The sequence below is a fragment of the Nicotiana sylvestris genome, chromosome 6 (assembly GCF_000393655.2).
Source record: "Nicotiana sylvestris chromosome 6, ASM39365v2, whole genome shotgun sequence".
Taxonomy (NCBI): Eukaryota; Viridiplantae; Streptophyta; class Magnoliopsida; order Solanales; family Solanaceae; genus Nicotiana; species Nicotiana sylvestris.
Window position 1 is genome coordinate 7,937,432 of NC_091062.1, and position 27,492 is coordinate 7,964,923.

The 27,492-nt window shown below is 34.4% G+C and overlaps 2 protein-coding genes across 3 annotated transcripts; both read left to right on the forward strand.

Moving 5' to 3' along the window:
- The first annotated feature begins 6,962 nt into the window (after positions 1–6,962).
- On the forward strand, positions 6,963–11,272 carry LOC104210607 (proline-rich receptor-like protein kinase PERK1). The gene is made up of 8 exons (XM_009759551.2): positions 6,963–7,810; positions 8,479–9,027; positions 9,138–9,224; positions 9,314–9,384; positions 9,634–9,710; positions 9,849–9,996; positions 10,110–10,271; positions 10,698–11,272. Exons 1-8 carry the CDS (start codon positions 7,165–7,167, stop codon positions 11,025–11,027), a joined length of 2,070 nt encoding a protein of 689 aa, XP_009757853.1. The 5' UTR covers positions 6,963–7,164; the 3' UTR covers positions 11,028–11,272.
- Positions 11,273–17,899: 6,627 nt separating this feature from the next.
- On the forward strand, positions 17,900–22,101 carry LOC104210606 (chloroplast processing peptidase-like). Of its 2 annotated transcripts, none has more exons than XM_009759549.2 (5): positions 17,900–18,483; positions 19,689–19,826; positions 21,280–21,366; positions 21,560–21,627; positions 21,725–22,101. In XM_009759549.2, exons 1-5 carry the CDS (start codon positions 17,998–18,000, stop codon positions 21,855–21,857), a joined length of 912 nt encoding a protein of 303 aa, XP_009757851.1. In that variant the 5' UTR covers positions 17,900–17,997; the 3' UTR covers positions 21,858–22,101. The 2 variants fall into 2 exon arrangements, with proteins under 2 accessions (XP_009757851.1, XP_009757852.1); XM_009759550.2 differs by having other exon boundaries at positions 21,710–21,800.
- Positions 22,102–27,492: the final 5,391 nt, after the last annotated feature.

A 27,492-nucleotide genomic window follows, 5' to 3' on the forward strand; every position in this document is an offset into this window, starting at 1 on the left:
GATACCATGTTAGAATTGAGAGATCAAATGTAATCTCAAGCTGCCATTGTTGTGGCACTTGTGCTCAAACAAGAGAAGAAGAGAGAACAATGGAGACTTCTAGAAGAAAGATATTTTGGGAAAAGAAATCTAATTTCATTCTTCATCGTATATCCTATATATACATATGCAAGGAAAATATAATGACAGCTATCATTAGCTAATTACAAGAATACCCTTATTAGTCTACTCAATTTTGACTAACTACGAATATGACTATACATATAAATACAACTGATACTCTTAATAGCCTGCATTGTATAAACAAATCATCCATAACTTATACATTCATTGGTTTTTCACATTTAAAATATATATATATATATATATATATATATATATATATATATATATATATATTGAAAAAATAAAAAGGTTATATTTGATTGTAGTCTCTGTTCTAGCCTAGATTTTAAAAAAAGGATTTATATTAGCCGACTCCAATTTGTTTGGAATTGCAGAGTAATTTTTCACAAGTTGCATTCAATATTAAGTTGTTGACCTCAAGGGTCAAATGATATTTTGAGTCTTTACAAATTTGTTTTTAGTTTTATGACCATTTTTTTTACACATAAGAAATCTATTTTTTTTTTAACAAAAGAGATCTAAAAATAACTATTTTTTAATCTCAACGTTGTAATGATCATGAACACCTATGTCGCAAGTTGGAGAAATAGAGAGCGAAAGAGATATTTTCAAAATTGGCACGCCGGCGGCGTTTGGAAAAAGTATTTTTAAAAATGTTGTAAATCGAAATTATTTTGTTGGACCACCATTTTCAGAATAAAAACTTTAAGAAAATAATTCTGACTAAGATCATGGAAATGGAAACTATATTATCAAGCACTTTGCAAAACTACCAGTCAAATATTAACATTATTGATTTCAACCGCATTATCAATATTAGGAAATTAATGATCATTTATAAGTTTAACGAAGTTATTTGTTACCGTGCAAAGCGTAGGCAAATTACCTAATTATAACAATATTTCTAAGGTACTCTTAGAAGTGATTGGACAATATTTGGTTAAAGTTGGAAACCTCTCATTAGCTTGATTCAGAAATGTATTTTCACACAATTATTACTATAAAGTTTTCCTTTTAATGCTGGGTTTAAGAGAAATGGGAAAAAAGAACAGTGAGAATTGAAACTCTTGTCGATATCACTAGAGTTGTCTCTTATGTTATTTTTGGTTTTTCATTCGGTGTCCAATGCTCGTATTGGAGCTCAATTATATTTGAATTATTCGTGTTCCCATAAGACCCCATTTCGGGGAAGCGCTCCCTAACAAGAATTTTTTCATACCTAGAGCTCGAATCCGAGATCTCAGACTAAGAAAAGAGCAACTCCATCCGGCCCGATACACCACATTCTTTGGTGGTAGTTGTCTCTTATTTTATTTTTTTTGGGTTTTCACCCGGTGTTCAGTATCTTCATTGGAGCCAGACTATATCCGGATTAGTGCCGCGTAGGGCCCCATTTAGGAATAAGTACTTCCTACCAAAGAATTTTTTATATTCAGAGCTCGAACCCGAAACCTCTCTGGTTAAAAAAAGAGCAGTTTCATCCGTTGCACCACGTTCTTTGATGTTGTTGTCTCTTATTTTACTACCTTTTTCTTTTGCTTTTGGATTTTTACTTCTTTATGCTTTATTCTTTCTTTATATGAAAACGCCTAGCTCCAACTATGATGTTTGGTGCTATTTCCATTGTCTAGCTGTTTTTTTCTATTTTACTTGAGATTGAAGGTCAATCTTCATTACCAAAACATGCTACTATGTTACAACGAAGAAGGAAAAAGGAAAAAAAAAATCTTGTACACGTACCGCGTACGTTACCTAATCCTTGACTTAAATATAAGTAAAAACCAAACCTTAATATCACACTCATTTACTTTACCCTAATCTATTTATACTCCAAGATTCTTACTCCAAGATTGTTGTTGATTATTATAACAACAATAAATATTTTATTACTTGCTTTTGTGAGGAGTAATAAGTATTCTTATCCGTAATCAGATGTATTTGACTTTGAGCCATTTAGGAATAAAGTCGTGCTAGCTTTAGCCAAGCGAAATTTTTGGCGTGAATATAAATTAGTAAATAAGTCGGGCACTAAAATGGGCACGAAAAATGGATAAAAAACAATAAAAACAATTACTAAAAATGAGTTATATGTAAATTAAATTTTATATATAATTAAACTTTTGAGAGTAAATTTAAGGGCACACATAATATGAGACTTGAGAGCAGCAGCTAAGAGCCAGCAGGTATGATCATATTCATCATCTTCGAAATAATCAATTAAATATTCAGATATAAAGTAATCACTATTACCTACTCCGACAAATTGGTATAAATAATGAGTGGAGTGATTAACTAATATGACTTGACATAAATATCATATACTAGTAAAATTAACTTTCAAATATATATGATGATTTACTTTCGTTATATGGGTAAAATCATTCCACGATAAGATAAGAGGAGGTAAGTGCACACATAGTCATTTTCAGGTATATTATTTAGAGATTAATCAGTAGTTATTTTGTTCTAAAATTTTAAATAATATAGGATATTTTTGTTCCGAAAACGTAAACTGAAAAACTAAAATTTAGAATGCACCGACTAATTTCTAAAGAACACCCCTTTAGATTGACTATCTGATGTCATTTTTACGGATAAAAGTAAAAAGGAATTAAACAATCATTTAAGTCAAGGTGAAAATTTTCTTACTAAATTTGTGTGTGACAAATTCTTCTGATTGATATGTGATACCAAAAATACCCAAGACGGTCAATTTAGAATAAAACAAACATGATTTAATGTCTTTTTCCTTTCTGGATAAAACATAAATATCTTGCATATAAAGAAGTGAAAAATGATAATGTCAATAATAAAAGGAAATTTGCAAACAGAGAATGCAATATCCATTAAACATAGAGTGCTCTCACAAGTTTGTAATTATTTGTTTGCTATTTCTAAAAAAAGAAAGAAAATAATTCAATGAAAATGGAGTCCAGCCAATAAAAGGATTTGTGCATTTATTCAAATCCTATTGTTCTTAAGGAAAACAACGGGTAACACTGTTGAATGTGAAGTGTAATAATATTTAACCAAAATAACAATGATTTTAATATGAATACTTCTAGAATTAGATTTTCCTTTTTTTTAAGTTGCATAATAATAATAATAATAAAATTAACGCGTAGAACACCAATATAGACATTCCATTTGGAACTATAGTACCGAAGAAGCAACGGCACGCGTATCCCATCGTGCTATGATTTTTTTTTTTTTTTTTGGGTTTCCCATCTGTTGTTCGGTATCCGTATTGGAGTCCGACTATATTCGGATTCGTGCCGCGTAGGGCCCTATTCGGGAGTCAACGCTCCCTACCAAAGATTTTTCCATACCCAAAGCTCGAACTTAAGACATCCGGTTAATGGAAGAATAGTCTCATCTACTGCACCACATCCTTTGGTGATTCGTGCTATGCTAAATACTTACAAGGTTACAGCATAGTTTGAATCAAATAATATCTACTTATTTATTCAGTAATGGAGCTTGAAAGCAATTCACCGTATTCAGCCGGACCAGTAAATTTGTTCTAAACTTTGCATATGTATTATGTAATTCATTAATATAATTTTAAATTTTAATTTTAATTATTAGTACTTGAAGCCGTTTTTTAGAGTTCAAAAGTCACAAATTTTGAATTATGAGTCCGCCTGTATATTTACTGCGTTATGGATAATCATAAATTGAAAATATATACTAATTAGTCTACAAATATATGTCATATGTCACGCATGTTTTAGTTTAACAGTATTTGGCTAAACCAACCTGCAAATACTCTTAATATGATGTGATATATATTGTTTACTTTGGGCTAAGTTCACACGATTTTTCTCAAAAAGCCTTATATCGTTAAGATATTCATGCATCTTATATATAAGAGAAATTTTCATAAAGCACTATCTTTTAGTGGTAATTAGTTATCTATAGATACCATTTGCTATATTACCGATTGTAGATACGTTTTCGGTTGTTATTAGATGTATTTAAGTTATTGTATTCATGAATACAGTAGCAAAAATAGGCGTGAATCAGGGAAGTCAAGCTAATCAGTTGTTGTATTCGAGTGTATTCGACTGTATTCATGGCGTGAAATATGAGATTACTGCTGGACAGATTATTATATTCAGTTGTATTCGACTGTATTCACGACATGAAATAGGGGATTACACTGTTTTTAAACAAAAAATGAATCAATTGACATAATAGACTCCTAATATAACTCAATAAACTCAATCATAACACACAAAATTTGTATTTCAAGTTATAAAAAAGAATCTGAACCTAAAAATACACTAATAACATAGCAATCTTCAGAGAAATTATATAATACATCTGAATACATAAATTATATTAATTAAAAAAAACATATGAATACATTCATGACATATAGCGAGACACTGAATATAATGAAATACACAACGGGATACATTGAAATACAATGGAAAAAAGATAGAGAATACAATGTAATAGATGGAATACAGCGAGATACATTGAATTACAATGGAAAAAAAGACAATGAATACAATGAAATACATAAAAATACAACGTAATACGTTGAAATTACATTGAAATATACTAACAGAAATCTTCTTTTTCATCGCGAAAGATAAAGTTGTGTCGTGGATGTCACGTGGAATTGCTCTGGATTGATGAAGTTGGTTTGATTCTGTCGAAAAGAACTCTAAATTCCCAAATAGAAGAAGACAAAGCAAAAAAAATAAAATAAAGGCGAATATGGAGCCAAAGGTAGCGGACTTTTCATTAAGAGTTGAAGCCGGAGATCGGCGATGGATACTGCCGGTAAACTCCTATCGCCGTCGGCCACTAAGCCTTTTGATTTCTCCGACGATTCGCTTCCGAAAATAGTGGTTATGTCGCCTGATCAGCAACGCTATTGCTTGGAAGCACTCAAAGTCTTGAGCATCGTGTTTTCAGGGAATGAGAGAAGAGAATGACATGTATCAAAGTAGAGACATAAAGAAAATAGTGTAACTGAATAGCGTATTTAGTGGCTTAGGGGTAGGAGGTAACCAAAATTAGATATTTTGCTATAAACATTAAAAAGTATCTATAGAATATAATTTTTTTAAATGGTATTTATTTAAAATAAATAAGGCGTTAACCTTTGCTATAGGGGGTAAAAATTCCTATATATGAACCTTCAATTTTTTTAGCTCCACGTGACCCATTACCACGATCCACAAGTCAATATTTGAGATTCATTATGTGCCACCTATATTGTCAAAATATTTATGATAACTGAAGCCCGCAACTAGCTTTTTCATGTGTGCACGTCTCCAAGATCGTATGAGTATGCAAATCAAGCCCCACACTTTCACTCTATCATCGCCATACTAGTCCTGCCGAACTCGGTCTTTAATACTAATTGTTGGGCTCAACTAACTCAAAAATACTCTTATCATAGTATGATATTGTCCGCTTTGAACTATGCCCGCACAAATTTCTTAAAAGGTCTCATACTATGAATAGATTGAGATACCTTGTATATATACTCCAAATCTTTTCAGTTATCAATATGAGAGTTTATTCGCGCACTCAACAATTAGTAAATACAAGGTTTTTACGCGGTGTAATTAGGACTTAGCCAATTATTTTACTCTGTTGGCCGGCGACCATGTGATCGGGCAAAACACATTAGAAAGGAGAATATAATATAGGAAAAAACTTATCTGCATCGGGTGTTTACATCAAATCAATAGATACATGACATGTGTCTTGCATATGGACTTCAATCATTTAACTATGGTAAATTATATGCATTCTTATTTAATTAAATTAATTAATCATAGTAAATTAATATAGTTTGGTGTAAACACACGGTATGAATAAATATTTACCACATAGCATAACAACACGTAGCTAAATTTCTATAACTTTGAAGACTAGAAAAGCAATATGTCAAGCCATCAAATGCGCCTCAATTATAGTTTAACTGCAATTGCACTTGGACCGTATGAATATTTTAGAATTTTCTTTTACCATAACAATCAACTTAATAAAATCCTTTTCATTCGATTTAAAACCACTTTATCCAACTCATATGGCTGAAAAAAGAAATAAATTTAAGTTACATATAATGATAGCATATTTTTATATATATATTATTCGTTAATATTAATATCAACAACCATAACAATAAACTCAGTGGAATTACACAAATGGGCATGGGAAGGATATTATGAGCCTGTTTGGACATAAGAATTTTTTTTACTTCTTTTTCAAATTTTTTTTACTTTTTTTCGAAATCAGTGTTTGACCATAAAATTTTTAATTTTCACTTGAAGATGAATTTTGATTTTTTTTGAAAATTTTAAAAACTCCAAAAAGTTATTTTTCAAAATTTTCACTCAGATCACTAACAAAACTTAAAAATAGTCCAAAATTATATTCATGTCAAACACAACTCTAATTTTCAAATATTATTTTCACTTAAATTTTTTTTGAAATTTTATAGTTCTTATGTCTAAATGCCTTATGTAAACTTACCCCTAGCTTATGTCGGTTGAGAGGATATTTCCGGTAGACATTCGACTCAAATAAAGCAATTTGTTAATAATAATATGTAATAGAATATTAAGTACTATTTTTATGAGATTTCCAATTAATGCATATCAATAAATTTTAGTTATAGTTATCTAACAAATACTTAACTTAATTTGTAAAAATAAAATCACGTTACATATCAAGATATAAGGAAAAACAAATCCAAAAGGTAGAGCTATTAAGGAATAAAAATATATTTTTTTATATAAAATAAATAAATATCTACTTTGGACATGCTTATTCTTCCCTCTTTTATTCCTAACGACTACTATACTACAGTTTCTGTTTTCGTTTTCTTCTTTCTCTCTCTCACTTTCTCTCCTAAAAGGAGTAAAATTCTAGTGAGAGAATCAAAAGCTTATACAAATTTTTCCTATTAAAGTTTCCACCAATTCTTTTGTATTGTTTGCATTAATTTTTGGGTTTTAGTCTTCTTTTTCACGCACACACACAGTGTATACTTAAAAGGGTCGCCGGAAAATGTCTTCTCCGACGCCGGTAACGGCCCCTGCTCCCACTTCACCGCCTAGTAATTCTACTTCTCCGCCACCGGCGACTCCAGCACAGGCTCCCCCTCCGTCCTCCCCTACACCACCAGCAACAGCTCCACCGCCGGCGACTCCTGCACAAGCTCCACCTCCGGCCACACCAACGCCACCAGCAACAGCTCCACCACCGGCTACAACTCCGCCTCCATCCACTCCGACCCCACCAGCAGCAACTCCGCCGGCTGCCTCAGCCTCTCCGCCACCACCAACCACCCCTGCTCCGCCAACAAATCCGTCAACTCCTCCATCTGGGTCTCCTCCTTCGCCTCCGTCCACCACTCCTTCTCCGCCTTCTGGTTCATCACCCTCACCTCCGGCTAGAGGGAATTCACCGCCAGTACCTTCAGGGAGGACTCCGGTGCCATCTAGGGGAGGAAGTCCATCAACTCCGGCGTTGTCACCGCCGCCGTCAGATGGAGGGTCAAATGGAATATCGACGGGGACAGTTGTGGGAATTGCTATTGGAGGTGTTGTAATTTTAGCAGTGTTGAGTTTGTTGTTCATATTCTGCAAGAAGAAGAGAAGAAGAAATGAGGATAATTACTATGTTCCACCTCCACCACCACAAGGAGTCAAAGGTGAGATCTTTTCTGAATTTGATATTAATTAACTGCTACACATTTTTGATTCATCAACAAATATATTTGTTCAAGAGCAACTTGTGATGTGTGGGTTGTATTTAACTGGAGAAACGGTAGAGGGATAAGCCATCATCCACCGAGTTTTGAATCTTGCCTCTGCTATACATATACGTATTTATAATGTTAACCCAGCTCGTGTGGGCTTGCTCACATTGCCGGTTCTAAGTCCAGATAAAGGAGGGTTGCAGTAGTCTGGCTGCCAACATAAAATTTGCCAATTTAGGATGAATGCTCATAGTACAGATTTTATTTTGGTATGATGATGATATGAATTGAGCTTCAAGAAAAGAAGTGAGAGTTCATATCGCGGACCCTCTAACTTTGTTTGGGACTGAGGCCTATTATTGTATGTATAATGTTCTAGCGCCTGGACTATTGAGTACCTTATTGTTTTGGTTGCTGTTGAAAATGCATGAAGATTCAAGCTTTAAGTGTCTGGATAACAGAATAGATTTAGCTATATATAGGGTATGTTTGGTAATGACAGAAATTGTTTTGGAAAATATTTTTCATGCTAGTCTTTTTGGTTGGTAAGTGAAATACGTTCTAGAAAATATACTCCGATATATTAACTTTTGAGTTCTAATGTTGATGTTGTTTGTCAGCTGAACCGCATGGTGGGCATATGCAACATTGGCAGCAAAATGCTCCACCACCAGCGGATCATTTTGTTACAATGCCCCCAAAACCATCTCCTCCACCACCAGGGGCATTACGACCTTCACACGCTCCAGTACGTGCACCTTCACCTCAACCTTACATGAACAGCACTGGGACTTCCTCCAATTATTCTGGGTCTGAAGTTGCGCTTCTACCACCTTCTCCTGGCATGGCCTTAGGTTTCTCTCAGAGCACATTCACATACGAGGAATTGGTTCGGGCAACTGATGGCTTCTCAGATGCTAACCTTCTTGGACAAGGTGGTTTTGGTTATGTGCACAAAGGGGTCCTTCCTAATGGGAAAGAGGTTGCAGTTAAACAGCTTAAGGCTGGAAGTGGACAAGGTGAACGTGAATTTCAGGCGGAAGTTGAGATTATTAGCAGAGTACATCACAAACATCTCGTTTCTCTTGTTGGATACTGCATTACTGGGGCTCAGAGAATGCTCGTTTATGAGTTTGTTCCGAACAACACTATGGAATTTCATTTACATGGTAAGTCTATTTTACTGCTTTCATTGTAGTAAAAAGTTCACTGGTAAATCAACCCTGAACATGCTTGATCTGTCTACTAATCCAAATTCTTATACTTGGAATATTTTTAGGAAAGGGAAGGCCTCCATTGGATTGGCCTACCCGACTGAAGATTGCTCTAGGGTCTGCTAAAGGACTGGCATATCTGCATGAAGACTGTATGTCATGGTTCAATCGTGTTGATATCTTTTTTGGACTTTTTGTCACAAGTTCTTAATGTGAAATGAATCATTTTCTCCCTTCACAGGCCAACCTAAAATCATTCACCGTGATATCAAGGCAGCTAATATACTTATCGACTTCAATTTTGAGGCTAAGGTAACAGTCCTTTGCATGTACAATTGAAGCTTTATTAAAAAAAATGTACAATTGAAGAGCATGTTAAATTTTGTTTATTTGATTATTGAATCACTAATGTTCTCCAATCGCTTTCACTCAGAGGTTGTTTTTTTCTGCAAATTATACATTATGGATGCCATCAGAAGCTAAATTCAGTTGTACTATCTAGTAAATCCTGTATCCTCTTTGTGTTTCCATGTGGTCAAAGAAACTTTTCCGCTTTCTCAGGTTGCTGATTTTGGACTTGCTAAGCTTACTTCTGATGTTAACACTCATGTCTCCACCAGAGTGATGGGAACTTTTGGGTAAGAATTGGATTCTTTTGTGTGTATTAGTTCGGTTCCCGATTTCCTATCTTGTATATGTATTGCTAAGCGTGCTGCTTTTTTACCATTTGATCATCAGTAGACCTGATTGTTTTTCTTCATTATTGCCGACGCTAGATATTTGGCTCCAGAATATGCGTCGTCTGGAAAGCTTACGGATAGGTCAGATGTATTCTCCTTTGGTGTGATGCTTCTAGAGTTGATAACTGGACGTCGGCCTGTTGACTCCAATCCGTCATTCACAGAAGATAGTTTGGTGGACTGGGTGAGTATATTTATGCGGACATGTTGGCCGTCTTTGATTTCCTTCCACTAGCTCTTCAGTTTGAGTAATTCTGCTGTTCTGCTCACAAAGAAATTACCTTCTGTATGTTTCAGGCACGGCCATTGCTCACACGAGCTTTAGAGGATGAAAAGTTTGATGCCCTCGTTGATCCTCGGCTAGAAAATGATTATAACCATAATGAGATGGCTCGCATGGTTGCTTGCGCTGCTGCTTGTGTGCGTCATTCAGCAAAACGTCGACCACGAATGACTCAGGTGAAATTCCATTTTGCATTAAAAATTATTCGAATGCATCACATCCCTTTGGAATGTGGCCCTTCTCCGGGATGCTCCGTGCACCGGGTGACCCTCTTTTAGTGAACAGGCATTAAAAGTAAAACATAGTAATCATTTAGGAAGTTGGAGTTATGATGAGCTTCAACCTTGTACAAGTGAGAATATTGAAAGTGATGTTTAGAAGTTCCAAATGCACTCTACTACTACCAATTTTTGGGTAGAGTGGTAAGTACTCCATCCTTAACCAGACGTCTCGGGTTTGAGTCTTGAGTATGGAGTTGCCTTTGCTATTTTCTACTGATTAAAACTAAAAATCACTAGGAGTTTATGCTCTAGTCAAGATGTAGATTGCAAACTTTAGATTTACTATCTGCAATCTTAAGTTTTTACTGAAAACTTGAGCAGGTTCTCAGAGCTTTGGAAGGAGCTGTCTCGTTATCGGACCTTAATGAAGGGATTAAACCTGGACACAGCACAGTATACAGTTCATATACAAGTTCAGATTATGATGCACTCCAGTACAATGAAGACATGAAGAAATTCAGGAAGATGGCACTAGCGACGAGCCAAGAATATGAAAGCAGTGGCCAGTACAGTAATCCGACAAGTGAATATGGGCTGTACCCGTCTGGATCAAGTAGCGAAGGCCAACGGACAAGGGAAATGGAAATGGATAAGTTGAAGAAAGACAGCAAAGGATTCAGTGGAAGCAAAGGATTCAGTGAAAGGTCTTAGTGCAACAACTCCATTTCTGTATAATCTTTCAACCTAACTCTATTTTTAACATGTGAATGCTTCAGCAATTGCATAAAAGGGGTGATTTACTTGGTCAATATACAGTTTTTTTTTCTTCTTTTTTTCTTTTTATATGAGGAAAGTTCTCCATTTTGTATTTATAATGCCTTTTACAACAGAGGGATGAATTATACTGCCAATTCTTTTATTCAATGCTTCAATGATAGCATTGATTATTTTGTTCATATCCATTCAGACTTATTCCTTGATGCTGGTTGTGTTTTGCTTAAAATGTGCATTTGACAATTGGATTTGAATCAGCTGATGTGTAAATGACAAAACTAAGCAAGTTGCATGTAGTATTTTAAGTAGTTTATTCAACTTTGAATTTTCTCTTCCCTTGAATCTAAGCTGTCAAACCAAACTGCTGACTTTTTTTCTTTGTGCAAATTTGACCATGTCATGTTGGAGACAATAGACATCTCTATCTGCTGAATTTTACAAGATGTACTTGCACCAAGTGTGGAGCACCATTTTAGCTGGGTTTGGATATAGATTTGATTGAAACTTGAAAAAAGAGTGTTTGAAGTTGTGTTGAAAAATAATTTTTGAAAGTTGAAATTGTGTTTGGATATGCATTTTATTTGAAGAAAAATTGAAATTTTATGAGTGGAAGAAACATTTTAACCCATTTTTTCCCTAAACCAGTATTTGGGAACTTGAAAATTTGTGAAGTTTTTTTCGCCAAAACATGATCATATTTCATATACAAACAATGTTTTCAAAAAAAAAAATTGAAAAAATAAAGCCAAAATTTATGGCTAAATGGGAGCTATTAGGTTCTTATCTCCAACTAGCACATGTATCGGGTATCTCTGTCCACCAAAAATTAGACAAATGAAATAATCACTTAGCATTTTTCATCTCCGTTAGATTTGAACCCTGATATTCTATGATTTTCACCAACTTCTTTGAGGTTAGATATACCTTATGTGTTTAACGCCGAACTTTAATCAATTTTGGAGTTCCTTTCACATATACGCTTCTTTGTTTTCCTAATCTATTCAATTTTATTTTCTAGAAACGGCTTCTCTATCTTCACAAGGCAGGGATGAGGTTTGCATACACAAGATTATACTAAGGTTGTTGTTGTCCATGTATTTAATTTCGTAACGGGCATATAAATGCGATTTGGACAAGTTAATGATAAATCTAATTATTTGGATACATAAGAAGAAAGCTTGACCAATAGTTTAAACATTGTTGGTTTCTGTCTTTTGGTGCATAAACAACCACTCCTATATAGTCCTATTGTTTAATGCAATTAGGAAGGTGGTCCTTGTCGGAATTAGATGGTCACATGTAACACAAAAAGAAAGCAAAAGTTAAAAAGGGCTATCTATTAAATTTATGGTCAAGACAACCTTTTTGCACATGCAAGAAATCATGGGGACAAGTCACAAGAATATGGCAGTACCAATTTGCTACAATTTTGCCATATTTATTGACTTTACTACTTCTCATCACATGGTTTTTTCTGCCAACCGTTAGTATCTACTGTTTTTTTTTTTTTTATTTTTAAAAAATCTTATTAGTTGGTTGTAGAGTTCTTGTTTGTTGGTTGGTTAATCATTTGTGTGGGGGTTATGGGTAAATTCGGAGGCGGATTCAAAATTTAAAGGTCGGTGATTTACTTTTGGATAGATTCAAGCAAAATCTGCTTTGTATATAAGGTATCCGGTACTAATTTATTAGTACTATTTTTTTAAAGACATACACATGTATACATGAAATTTTTACGAATTTTATGGGTGCCGATGACGTCCTCAAAGTATAGCATAGATCCGCCTACAACATGTAGCTTTAAGGTAAAGGGTTTCAAGATTGTCCCAGAAATCAGGTTTATTTCTTTCACTCAAATTTATTAGATGTGTTAAACTGTATAAAATAAATTTATTGTGAATTTTCTCTGACATTACAAAGTTCTTATGCTCTAATCTCCGACTAAGTATCTATTCATGCAAAAATGCTCCTTTGAAGCTGGAGTAAGGAATTTGTCCACCTCATCACCCCGAAGATGTTGTTTTGCACGCATACTGAGAGACTTAGGGGTCGTTTGGTAGGGTGCATAAGAATAATGTTGAATATGGTGTATTAGTAATGTTGGTATTAGTTATGCTTGCATTAATTATACTGGTATTAGTTATGCTAACATATTTCTTATCCATTGTTTGGTTTGATGTATTAAAACATTGTGCAATTTCTAAAAGAATTGTTTGTTTACAAAAATGCCCCCAAAACCAGTCCATCACTTTAATTTTCTAAATGAAACATATGTTGAGAAATATTTTTATATGAAAAAGTTTAAAAAAAATTATTTAATTTGTCTACCTATATTGTAAAATAGAACTAAATATTTATTTATAAAAAAGGAAATATGCTAAGTATTTATTTATTTACTAGGGCTATAATTTTATTTCTCACTATTTGAATTATTTTAAACTTCCATCAATATAATAACTAGCATATTTTAATCAAGCATAAATGTTGAAGGACAATTTTGTCTTTAACTAAGCTAATGATTGCACTAAAACTCATTGCATTGCTAATACCATTGTTTTCTATGCATTAGTTATGCATAGGGTAATACCAAATAGGATGTATAACTAATGCATATGTTCAAAATGTATACCAAACAATGTATTATTAATACACAAAGCTAATGCATGCATTATTTCATCTAACGCATCCTACCAAACGACCCCTTAATCTATTGATTGATACAAAAAACAACCATTTTTTTCGAGAAGAATTAAATTAAATAACAATCAACTCAACCATTTAAACTAAAGATAACCAGAGGATATATAATACATGTATAATTTATGTATAACATGTATATAATTAGTGTATAATCTATGTATACTGATTAGAAAAAGTAAATAATATTTCCGGCCGGCCATTGTGTAAAGATCCCCTTTTTAGACTCTACTTTAGTAACAAAACAACATTTTGCCTAGGGGTGGGCGCCGGTCCGTTCTATTCGGTTTTCATGAAGTTTAGTTTGGTTTGTTCGATTTTCGGGTTTTTATTTGGTACACCAATTACCGAACCAAAATTAGTGCGATTTCTTTGGTTTTTGCTAATTTGGTACGGTCGATTTCGGTTGGATTCAGCCGGTTTGGTCTTATCGTATTGAGCTTTCAAATTGGACTTTTCTACTGAAAAATATGACTAATTTCATATTTTAGTGTAACTAAAATTCAAAAATATGAACAAATTTACTTGACAAAGATTACAATATAACTATCTCGTAAAGATGTAGACAATCATCTAAAAGCATAATACAAGCAAGTTCAAATTAGAGGAGCATTAGTATCTATTATATAAAGAGTTTTCTACTTTAGATCTCACACTTCCGATGAAACATAAACAAATATTATGCAAAATAAATTATATAGTAGGATTACTGTTTTCTTCTATTTCAACAATGCAATAAATTTTTCTTGTAAAAAATAAAAGAGACGCTAGCAAATAAAGATGAATGTCATTACTCATTATTCCACAACAACATCGGCGACGCGCAAGCAAACAAAGATGAAAGATGTATTGGCAAAATAAAAGGGCTAATTATTAGAATGTGAGACTTTATTTGGGTTTGAGCTTCAAATTTATAATTTAAATATGTGAATAAGTTGGGCTAGACAACTTAAGAGGAATCCAGAGGCTAGGACCTATATTAGAAAATTTCGATTTTTCGGTTTAACCAAAAATCGAAGTTGCAAACCGAACACCGAAACTATAGAAAACATAAACCAACAAAACCGCCTGAATAAGCCGAAAAACCCGAAACCATATAAACCAAAGTTTTCGATTCGGCCGGTTTTTTGCCCTCTAACCTGTTTCTGGCAACCTTTTGGGCCGAATATGAACAACATGGCCTGTCCTTATGAGCAAGACTCATGTTGTTATATCTCTAATTGGGGAAAAACTTTAAGAAATAGTCACTTTTCAGGTTTTGTAATTGAAAAATAATCAATGTCCCGGAGTTTCAAATTTAACAAGCAAATTCTACTATAATGTCTTGAAGTTTCACTAGGGAAATTTAAAACTTCATAACAGAAGCTATTTTTTAAAGACATGGCCAAAAAAGTGGCTAGTAAAAGCTATTTCTACCTCTTAATTAAGGCTTCTGGTAAAATGGACCATGCTATGGCCCATGAAAATCAGTAGAAAGGAGCAAGCTGAAGATGTTGGTTCATCTTCATAGGTCCGTTAAAGTTAACCATTTTCTACCTGGCAATAATTATTTTTGAAGAATTAACCCAAATAGTCCCTCACCCAACCACTTAAATTAAAAATAGTCGGTGGACAATAATATATGCATAATTTATGTATTATATATGTATAATTATTGTATAATATATGTATATTGCTATAAAAACTAAATAATGAAATTCTGATTAAGATAGAAGACTTATATCCATTCCACCCAGTGGCACATCTATGTACTAATTTTAGGTGCTTTTGCACCCATTGACTTCCGCATAAACTCTGTATTGTTATATAAAAAAATATAAGAAAATTGATATACGGTTGTACACTTATATATGCGGTTGGTAGCAACTTTATGTTAAAGAAAGTGAGTACCCATAATCTTAAAATTCTGACAATTTTTAATTGAACCTCTCTCCAAAATAGTTGAAGGCTAGGAGTTCTTTAACACAACTCCCCTCAATCGTAATTTGTTTAAACCAATATCAGATCCCATTTGGTTCATTTTTATGTAAGTCATATTCTCTTCGATGAATGACGGATAAAGGATCTATTGATTTTAATCACCAATTAACAAAAGGGTTGTCCGATGTACTAATCTTTTGCTATGTGCAGGGTCCGGAAAAGGGCTGGACACAAGGGTCTATTGTACGCAGCCTTACCCTGCAAGAGATTATTTCCACGGCTTGAACCCGTGACTTCCTGATCACATGGCAATTGACAGCAGTTTTACTAATTACACCAAGACTCCCCTCCTAACACCAATTAACACACACAAAAAACAAATCACAACTCATTCTTTTCAACTAATTCATAAATCATACCCTTTCTCAGATTTCAAGTTTCTAATTAGAATGGTTAGTACTTCATAGTTGCCCCTAAAGTATTGAAAATTATATTTACTCTTTCTATTTCTAACTATGAGAGAAATTCATCTACACAATTGTGTAGGTCGCCTACACAATTTTATTGTAAAAAAATTTGCGATCAATTAAACTAGGCAAACTAGAAATGTCTCTTTTCTTGAAAAGGAAAAAATAAATATAAAAAAAAATATAACTGAAATTAGGGGCGTCAATGGATATTTAAAAATCGACTAAACTTATCGAACTGTAGCGTACCAAATTGATTTTTAGGTTTCTTTTAATAAAATCGTATGTTTTTATGTGAATCTATAACCGTACCGATAATTAGGATATGTTTTGTATTTTATGAAAATAAACCGAAAAAATACCGAACTGTACCAGATTAATTTACATGTTAAATATATATTTATATATCAAGTTTAAAAATAATAAAGCATTAAATTTTTCTTGGGTCTTAGAATTATGAAAACTGTTACAAGCCAACAAGTAAGTAAATTCAAAACTCTAATTCCCAAACCTATTATGCTACTCCTATTGAAACTAAATTATTTCCCGCATATTCACTAGCAATACACAAGGTATTGTAGTGATTATGAGTAGCAAACTATAATGTAATACTTTTTCTTTCTTTCGTTTGATTTAGATTTATCTTTTTAAATATTTAATCTCCTATAGACTTTATTCTTGTGTCCCCTAACTTGGTTAATATCTTGCCACTCGTGTAATCTATATTTCTTTGTATTTGCTTAGCTTTTTTTAGGTAGAATACATCGGCAGACCATTAAACTTGTCATCTCTTTTCACTTTAATACTTTATCTTAATTAGTCTATTTCACTTACACCTTAACAAGGTCTTTACTGTGTCATTTAAATACAAAAATACTAACATGTTACCATTGATGTGGGCCCGAACTACAGGTGGAAACAAAAGACACTATTTCTAAAAAAAAAATCTATTTCTCTTATTCATCTTCTCAATGGGATACTATCACAACTCCTCTTCATATCATTTCTCCACTAATTTTTCGATATTGCCTTCAACCCCTCTATTTTTGTAGAGGGTGAAATATTGGAGGGAGCCGCCGAGAAGACGACGGAAGAAAGAGAGTTGTAAGAAGCATGGGGTGAACAGGGGACCGGTCGCCGATGGAAGAAATGAATCGGAGTAACAGGGATCTGTCGCCGGCGGGGAACTTGTAGAAGATTAAAGAGTGGTAGGGTGGGATTAAAAAGTGATAGGATGGTAGGGGTGGGAATTTGTATAAGATTAAAGAGGGGTCGTCTTGGAAGATGAGGAAGGGGTGGGTGAGGTTCTTATTTTTCTTTTATATTTTTAAATATTTTTTTAACTTTGTTGAAATTAAATCCATGTGTCCTCGTCTTATTCGTTACTTGGCGTGTGAATTACACGTATCTTTTATGTTTGGCTGCCTATTAAATTTTACGTCTAAATGACACAGTAATAACTTTGTTATAAGGTTTAAATGGAACAGACTCAAGATTAAATGTCATAGTGAAAAGAAAGGACAAGTTTAATGGTCTGTCGGTGTATTTTGCCTTTTTTGTTTTCAAAACTTTGTTGTAGAATATTAATGGATCTATACTTTAGCCATCTTTCATATTTTTTTAATTTATCACTTTTTAAAATATAAAATTATCTAAAAAGTTTTGCTAAGTCCTAATTTTGGTGATACATAATAGAATAACTGAAAAATTAGTATGTACCATTGCCCCCTAACCGAAATACACACGTAATTAGCTGCCAATTCAAATTTCAACACCTAAAGGGAACTCTAAACTGTTTCAGATAAAAATTTACATTCAATTCAATGATAGCTCTTCAGCTTCTCCTTCCATTATCTTCTCTTCAAAACCCTAACTTTACCTCAAAAACCCCAAATTTCTCACTTTCCAAATTCAACCCTTTATCTAAAACTTTCCAATTCAATGATACCCATTTCAATTTTTTCATCAGAACTCCCAAGATTCTAACTTTCAAGCAATTTAGATGTAAAAAAGCTAAAAATCAGAGCTTTATATGTAAAGGGGTCAAAAAAGACTCAAATGAAGAGACTTCAAAGGCAGTTTTGGACGGCGGCGGTGGTGGCGACGGCGGCGGAGGTGGTGGTGGAGATGATGAGCAAAATGGGGTTTTGCCAGAATGGCTGAATTTTAGTCCGGATGATGCAAAAACTGTCTTTTTAGCAGTGGCTGTATCACTTGCATTTAGGTCCTTTGTGGCTGAGCCACGGTTTATACCTTCTTTGTCCATGTATCCCACGTTTGATGTTGGCGATAGAATTGTAGCTGAAAAGGTAATTTTCTTGTTTTTTCTTTACTACTATATATTTGTTAACGTGCCGACCCCAACTTGTTTAATACTGAAACTTAGTTGTTGTATATGTTTGTGAATTTATTCCTCTTGTTGTTGAAGAAGTTGAACTTTGAAAGTTTAGTCGGATAAAGGAGGATGGTTAAGCTAGGTTGAATCATCTAAATGGATATAGGTGAATCATATAAGCTAATACCGACTTGTTTGGGATTGAGGTATAATTGATATATAAGGGGTGTTAATAAAGTTGGTCAGTTTTTCTTTTGATAACTATGGTGTTCGGGCGGCTTGTGCTCACCTCGAATATTCGACTAGGTACCTGCTATCTCCAACAACTCAAGTATTGGTTAACTCTGCCGGCCAAGGTTTAGGCAGATGGAAAGAAATCACCTAATATTTTCTTGTGCAATCATTTGAACCTGGTTTCCAAGGTTTGCAGACACTTTACTAACAAATAAGTGACACCCTTGGGCTGGTAACATTTTTGCTGAATATTTCCTTCTGATGTGACTGTTTTCAGTTGTTTTAGGTAAGTTTCATGTTGGAGATAGATTGAAATGTGGGGAATAGGATGGTTGCGGAATTTATGCTTCTATTATTGCTCCCTCCTGAGTGTCTGAATGTTGAATTAAAAATAAAAATGTCAGTATCAGTAAGTATAAATGTTGAAACGTGTTGTAGTTGAATTTGATTTTAGGATTGTAAGACTTATAGTAGTAGTGATTAGTGGTTAGTTTGCTATTATTTCAGTTTTAAATGCATCAAAATACCTTTTACTAGGTGTCAGAATAGTTTTAGATGGCTACCTGCAAATTGTATCTAAATTCCTTCCTATAGTCAATATTTGAAGTAAGTCGCATTGTGTTGCAATCATCTGAAGACAATTATTTGTGCTATGATGTCCGCTCCATATGTATTATCAGAGGCGGATCCAGGATTTGAAGTTTATGGGTTCCTATTGTAATATTAAATTAATATACAATAATAACTGGGTTCACAGTTATATATTTATTAATATTTAATGGATTTTTTAATAAAAGTACAGAGTCTACGCAAAAATTACTGGGTTCCCGGGAACCCAGTAGATATACTCTACATCCGCCACTGTGTATTATTTATTAGAATATGGCGGATCGATTATTTTAAAGTCATTTTTGTTTGTTAACTATGTTGTCTTGTGATTTACAGGTCAGCTACTATCTCAGAAAGCCTTGTCCCAATGATATAGTAATATTCAAAAGTCCTCCAGTCCTTCAGGAAGTAGGATACACAGATGACGATGTCTTTATTAAGAGGATTGTTGCCAAGGAAGGTGATATTGTCGAGGTGAGTTCACTAGATAATAGAAGCAGCATTACTACTTTTTAATTGTTGGGAACTTGAACTGCTTAGTTATGACTGATCACTTGGCATTTCATAGCCACCACTAGTTCTGTGACGTTGAGTTTCTAATAGCATTACGTGGATATAGATATAAGCATTGGCATTACCAAGTGGTCCAAGTTGGAATTGCAACCACAAGGCTGCAACTCTAATACACGGTGTATGTGCCACTTGAACTAGTATAAGTTTAGGTTGTCAAATAGTAGAATTCTTCTCCGATCTTTGCTCTTTTAGGAGAATTCCTGGTGAATTTGCGTATAAATTGATATTCACTTTGACCCCCAACGAGGTTCTTTTTGGTGTCTCATTACTCCCGTCCACTTTAATCACAAATTCGAAGCCCACCTCTCTTATTTTGTCCCAACCTAAGATAGTGTCCATTTCACTGAAATGGAAAAGTCTATTTAATAGGAGTACTTTAAAGAAGAAACTATATAGAATCCTCTTTTTTTTTTTTTTTTTTTGGTGTATAGAATCCACTTTTAGACTTTCCATTGTAACTTTTCTTTTTTCATTCTTAAACAACGAAAAGATAACTCAAAATTTAAAACCTACTTTCCCATTTAATTATTCACATTGTCACTTTCTTTGTGTCAAATCAAAATTAGAGATTCAATTTGAGAGAGTAAATCTATTTACTAGTTAGGAACTTATCAGTTGTGTTTCCTCTAGGTTTATTATAGTAAAGGAAGGTCTAAGGGGAAGTTTTGTCTTCTTTCTTTCGTTTGCTATAGTGTTATCAAAGGCAAAAAGTGCAAAAATGCTCTAAGGTCGGTTAGGGCTTTAAGTGCAAATAAAGCGTGGGATTTGATGGAAAAAAGCGCAAAAGGAGAAAAATAATACTAATATGTATGTGTAGTCCAAGACTAAAGGGGAGCCTTGACATAACTGGTAACGTTATTGTCATGTGACCAGGAGGTCGCGGGTTGGAGTCGTGGAAACAGCATCTTGCAGAAATGTAGGGTAAGACTGTGTATAATAGACCCTTGTGGTCCGGCCCTTTCCCGGAACCCACGCATAGTGGGAGCTTAGTGCACCGGGCTGCCGTTTTGGTCAAAGACAATTATAAACATGAATAACAAATATATGGACAAGAAATTGAAAAAAAAAATTATGATAAAGTGAAATATCAATTATGTAGTGTGCGCTCATTGGCTAGGAAAAGTATCCCTTAAAGCCTTGATGCGCTCAACATGTTTTGCACCTTACTTCAAGGCTTAAGACCGCTTTAAGAGCGCATTTGATAACACCGCCACATGCACACTTGTTTCTTGTTGCTATTTTTTTCTTCTTTTTTTATTCCTTGGTTGCAATGTGGGGGAGGGGTTTATTACCGAATATCTGTCCAAGTTGAGCAATATAAAAGGAAATAATTTGGTTATTCTTGGTAGTGCAGGTTCATGAAGGAAAACTGATCATAAATGGGGTTGTGAGAAGTGAAGATTTTCTTCTCGAGGCACCCAAATACGAAATGACACCAGTGGTATGTTCCATTTTTTACCAATTCACCTAACTCAGCAATCAGCTTCCCTCCCAATCTCCTCCTTAGGAAGTTTTGACTAATACTAAAAGCCTAAAACCATCAAAGTTGTGGCCAAAGTGTGTTGTTTAATTTCCATTTAGTGTGAGAAGAATGCCTACTGTTCTTACTGTTTTCTGTTCATGTCCTACTGCAGCGTGTACCTGAGAATTCAGTTTTTGTGATGGGTGATAATCGGAATAACAGCTATGATTCGCATGTGTGGTGAGTTATCCGCTCTTTGAAAAAGCTAAGACCATCGCGTAAACTGCTTAGATTCATTAAACATGTGCATCTTATGTATCAGTCTTATTTAAAACAGGGGACCGCTACCTGCAAAGAACATAATAGGCAGATCAATATTTCGGTATTGGCCTCCAACAAGAATTGGCGGGACAGTTCTTCCTCAAGGTTGTGCTGTCGACAAGCAGGAAAATAGTTTAGCGCCACAGTAGGTTACCTAGCCTGAAAACTTAGGCCACAGTTTCTCCTTTCTTCTTTTTGGTGGTTTTCTTTGTTCTACTCTCTTTCTGCTTTCGGAATTGACATGAAAATGTAAAAATAATTATTTATTCAACTTAGGGCACTGCAATTACTGCAGAGCTGATAACATGTCTAGTTTGAGGTAGGATGTATTGTATATTAGCAGGCATTTGACTCAGTTCTCCTTTCTAATAATCTCTCCTTCCATTTCTTAAATGGCATCAATGATTCTCAATGGAAATGCATTGGCTCATTAATTGAGTTCCTTGACATGACACCTTTCTTCCCCCCCTCCCCCCCCCCCCCCGTTTTTCTTTTTCTTGACTTAAAAAGTTAATAATGACATTTCTCTTGGTAAGTACACTCAAATCACTCTATAACAGTTTCGTTTGTTCCAGATTTTTTTGGTTGTTATAACGAAGTGTTGTTATAGCGGAACATATATTATAACATAGCATGAAAATTGGTTCCAAAAGAAACTTGATTTTTATAGTGAATGATTATTATATAGCGTTGCTGTAATAGAAAAATCTGACAGTATTTGACAAACTAGAAGTTGCTGGGAGATCTTCTGTTTTTGTCTCTCTTAAAAACCATGCTCTTTGTATGGAATCTCTTTGCATGGTGACTTATGTGTGAGACTGGGACGTGCTCAAGTGCATGGACCATAGCTTTTTTGATATTGGAGAACCTCGGACGCCGTGAAGGCCGCTCGGTTTCATATGTGACAATTCCAAAATCTTTCTGAAACTATCCTTTGTCAATTGTAATAAAAGAGGTGAAGTCACTTGACACCTATTCTAGTGAGAGATAGTAGGTACACAATAAAATAATTAAATTAAGGAAAAAATTATATAGTATAGTCGCTTTTAAAAATAATAACCATCAAAATATATATTTTTTGTATATATTAACGTATAATATCCATATAATGTACATAATTTAGACATATTTTTTTGTAAATTTGGCTAGCAATTGTAATTATTTTTGGCCAATCGGCCAGAGTGTAACTTGCCCATTGGTTATCCAACTACATATTGGACCTAAAGGAGCAACATATTTGCTTAAGCAATCCATCTTTTAACTTTAGTTAACAATGAAATTTACCTTATTAACCATTACTATCTCTTTAATTTGTAACACATTCTACAAGACTTTTACTCCAAAGATAACTTTGAGGGAAAAAAAAGAGTAAATTCCATCTTGATATTTCAAAATAATTAAATAGTGGACCACAAAAAAAAAATCAAAAATCAATAAAAATGGACAGGAGGGAGTAGTTTTTTATTAGACTTATTGCTTAGTTTAGGTCAATGTTTGTCCATTCAAGTTTCCATGCTTTGTGCTATCATTTATCATACTGAAATTATGCAGTAAAAATTTAATATATATTCATCTTGTGGAGGTAAATACGCTTTTTTCCTCGGCTAGCCACTTCTAAGCCTCACTAATTGCCTTCCCTTACTAAATATTCTGATTTTCAAAATCTAACTTTAGTTTTTTTTTTGAGTAGTAATAGGATTATATATATATATATATATATATATATATAATAGTTAAAACAACATTACATAGCGTTAAAGTCACTCATTGTGACATTGTTTTGGGATAGACCTATATGCAAAATAGAGTTACTAGGGATGTTTTGGTTGCCCATTGCTTTTAGCATATTACAAGCAGAAATAGATAATTCCTTTGAGCATTTACTAGTCCCGCTCATGTCCATGGCCAGCATTTGTTGTACACAAAACGGCGGTACAACATATAGTTTTAGTTCTTCTGGCTTATAATCTTTTTCTTTGTTTTTTGCTTCCTTAGTTAATGCATCTGCGATTGCATTTCCTTCTCTAAAGTTATGCCGTAGTAGTAGGTGCTTCTCCTGGCGTCTTAACAACTTGCAAGAGTATATTAGATTGGCTAGTGTGCTATGACCATTGTTGATTGCATTGATAACATCGGTTGAGTCAGTTTCCACTTTCAATGGAAATAGTTTGAACCTGTGCGCCACTTGTAGTCCGTCATATAGTGCCTGCAATTCAGTGTGAAGGGGAAAAAGACTATAACAAGATTTCTGAAATCCTATTATCCATTTTCCTGAGGAGTCCCGGAAAATACCACTTATGCCACTCATTTTTTTATCAAATGCCCCGTCGATATTAAGCTTAGTCCAGCCTGTTTGGGGAGGGTGCCATTTAATATTGATTTTGTTCTTAAGATGTGTGGTGACCATTCTTGAGTTCATGAAATGGAACTCTATGGATTGATTTATTAGTCTTTGGAGGTTGGGAGTGTTAGTAGTGTTGTTGCAGTTGTTATTATTCCGGTTAATCCATATTCCCCATATGATAAAAGGAAAGAGTTGATGCCAGTTGATATAGGGAGATTGGAAGCTAGTATTGCTATCTTTTAGATGTCTTAGACAGTGCTAATTGTTTGGGGGAGTGGGGTTCCTGATACCTAGATCCTCCCATAGGGTTTTAACAATGGAACAATTTGTGAAGATGTGTGTGATGGATTCATCTTCATTATGGCACATGGGGCATTGTTTATCTATATTAATACCAATGTGATAAAGATATTGACGACATGGAATTCTATTATGGAGACATTGCCAGAGATTTTATTTTATTTTATTAGGGCAATGTAGTTTCCAGATCCACTTGAAGTCATATTGATGGTTAGTGCTTATTTGGAGTAATTTAGAGCATGATTTACTGGTGTAGCAGCCATTAGAATTAAGGTTCCATATCGGAGTATCACAGCAGCCAGATTTCAGAGGCATTGGAATTTGGTTGATACTAGTAGTTATATCCTTTCGAATTTTGAAGGATATTTTATTAAGGTCCCAATGGTTGTCAGAAATGATGTCTTTAATCTTCATGGTTTCTTCTTGTTTTTTGAGGGGACCTTGGATAGTCAAACGAAATGGCTGGTGGTCTGGTATCCATTTGGAGTGCCAAACACTGAGGCCCGAACTTTTGCTAGGTTGCCAAGTGATACCTTTGGAACAAATGGACCAACCTCTAGTGATACTTTTCCAAATGAAAGAAGTATTAATAAGGGGTTTGTTACTGGCATATTTTTTGATGAGGATTTTGGACCAGAGAGCTGAGGCATTAGTCATGACTCTCCATGCAAGGTTACTTGAGGAGAGTAAATTCTTATTTTTAGCTGATTGCAGTCCGAGGCCTCCTTGATCTTTTTTAGTTGTAACATTGGACTAGTTAATGTAGTGCATTTTTCTTGATTCATTGGTGGTTCCCCAAATGAAGTTGCGTTGGATTCGGTCTATTTCCTTAAGAGTTTTTACTGGGAGGTACGTGTAGTGCATTACATGACTAGGGATAGAGTTTAAAGTGGAGATTGCCAGAGTTGTCCTCCCAGCAATATTGAGGAATTTAGCTTTCCAAGAAGATAGTTTTTATGCATGTTTTCAATAATGAATTGGTAGTCTTTGTTGGATGGTTGATTGTGGAGAATAGGGTATCCTAGGTATTTCCCAAAATAGCTGCTTATTTTGATGTTGAAGATATTGACAACTCTTTTTGCTAAAGTAGGAGGATAGTTTTTGGATAGGATTAATTTAGATTTTTGATGATTTATTTTCTGCCCGGAGAGGTTGCAAAAAAGATCAAGGCTCTTTTTTATAGAGTTGCAAGATTTCTCATCAACTCTAGCCATCAGGGTGAGGTCATCAGCAAAAATAAGTGGGAAATGTCAGGGTCTCCCGGGCTTAGGTGAATTGGGTCTCATTGACAGATATCTACCGGTGAGATATAAGTCTTGAAAACATTTCCATGCAAAGTATGAAATATAAGGGGATGGGGGCACCCTTGTCTAATTCCTCTACTTGGACTGAAAAACTTCGTGACAGAACCATTGACTAAGATTGCTATATTGCTAGTGCAGACATAATTAATTTTGAGATTGATTTTGGAAACTTGAAGTACTTAAGGGTTCGATGGATAAAGGACCATTCTAGGCGATCAAAAGCTTTTTCTAAATCCAATTTCAGGATCATATTGGCTTTTTTCCCTTTTATTTTCTTTAATTGGTTAATGATCTCTTGCAATATGATAGCATTGTCGTTATTTCTCCTCCCCTTGATGAAGCTAGCCTGATATGGGGAGATTAATTCATTTAGAAAAGGTTTTATTCTATTGGCAATATTTTTTGTAATAATCTTGTAAATAGTGTTACAAAGACCAATAGGTCTAAAGTTTTTTAGGTTGTTTGCATTAATGATTTTTGGGATTAGGCAGATATAGGTTTTATTCAAATCTTTTGGGATGGAGTTATTTTTGAAGATTTGCGTGCAGATATTGATGACAGAAGGCCCCACTATGTTCCAATATTTCTGGTAGAAAAAAGGGTGAATATCGTCCGAACTTGGTGCCGTATAAGGTTTAAAAGAAAAGATAGCTCTTGTAACCTCAGAGGTGAGAAGAGGATTATCCAAACTTCTTAGGTCAGTTGTTTGGAAGTTTGTTGGATCTCGGCAGATACTTAGCCAGTCTGAATATTCATGGGAAGTTGTGAAATTGTTAAGGAAGAAATTTTAGGTGTGTTTTAGAATTTCTAAAGGGTCATTGATCCAGTTACCTTGGTCGTCTTTGAAGAAAGAGATTCTATTGGTTCTTCTGTTATTAGTGGCCATAATGTGGAAGAATTTTGTATTAGCATCTCCCTCTTGAATCCACGATATTCTAGCTCTCAGTTTCCAATAATCATCTTCAATTTTTAGGAAGTTACTATATTCTAATTGGAGGGATCGTTCCAATTCTTGGAGAAAGGTACTATAGGGGTAACTTGAATCTTGAATACCTTTTATCCTAGCAAGAATTCTTTTTTTTCTTTTTAAAAATATCACCAAAAATGTTATTTTTCCATTCTTTAACACTGTTAATGAAGGTGCTAGAAGAATCCTGGTAATTTGAGTTAATCCAATTTTCTTTAACTAGATTGTTAAGGCTGGATGGCGGCACCAAAAAGTTTCCAATCTAAAAGGCTTATTAGGGATATTTGATTTTTTGGGGACTAATTGAAGCAGTAATGGGTTATGATTAGAATGAGTTTTGGGCAAGTGTGTGACGGTTGCTTCTGGAAAATAATTTATTCAATCGCTATTTGCAAAGACTTTGTCAAGTCTTTCCATTATTAGCCCCTTATTTTTCCTCCTATGATTACTCCAAGTGTATTTACTACCCTTAAACCCAAGGTCAATTAGGCCACATTTGTTGATGCAATCCCAAAGGTGCCTAGTACGATTTCTATTCATATTGTTTCCTCCAACTTTTTCACTAGAGTTTAGGACATTATTAAAATCTCCTCCAACAAGCCAAGGGCCTGAAAAAAATTTATTTTGCAAGTTGATAAGATTACTCCACATTTCATTTCTAAGGTGAACCTTATTACTAGCATAGATAGAAGTAAAAAGCCAAGACTTGTGGGTGGGAATTACCTCAATGACAACACTGATCTCTTGATTCCTACGCACAAAGCTATGAACACTCACGAGGGTATGATTCCAAAGGATGACCATGCCACCGAATTGACCATTAGCCGGGATTTCAATCATGTCAGTGAATCCAAAAGGGTTGAGAAGAG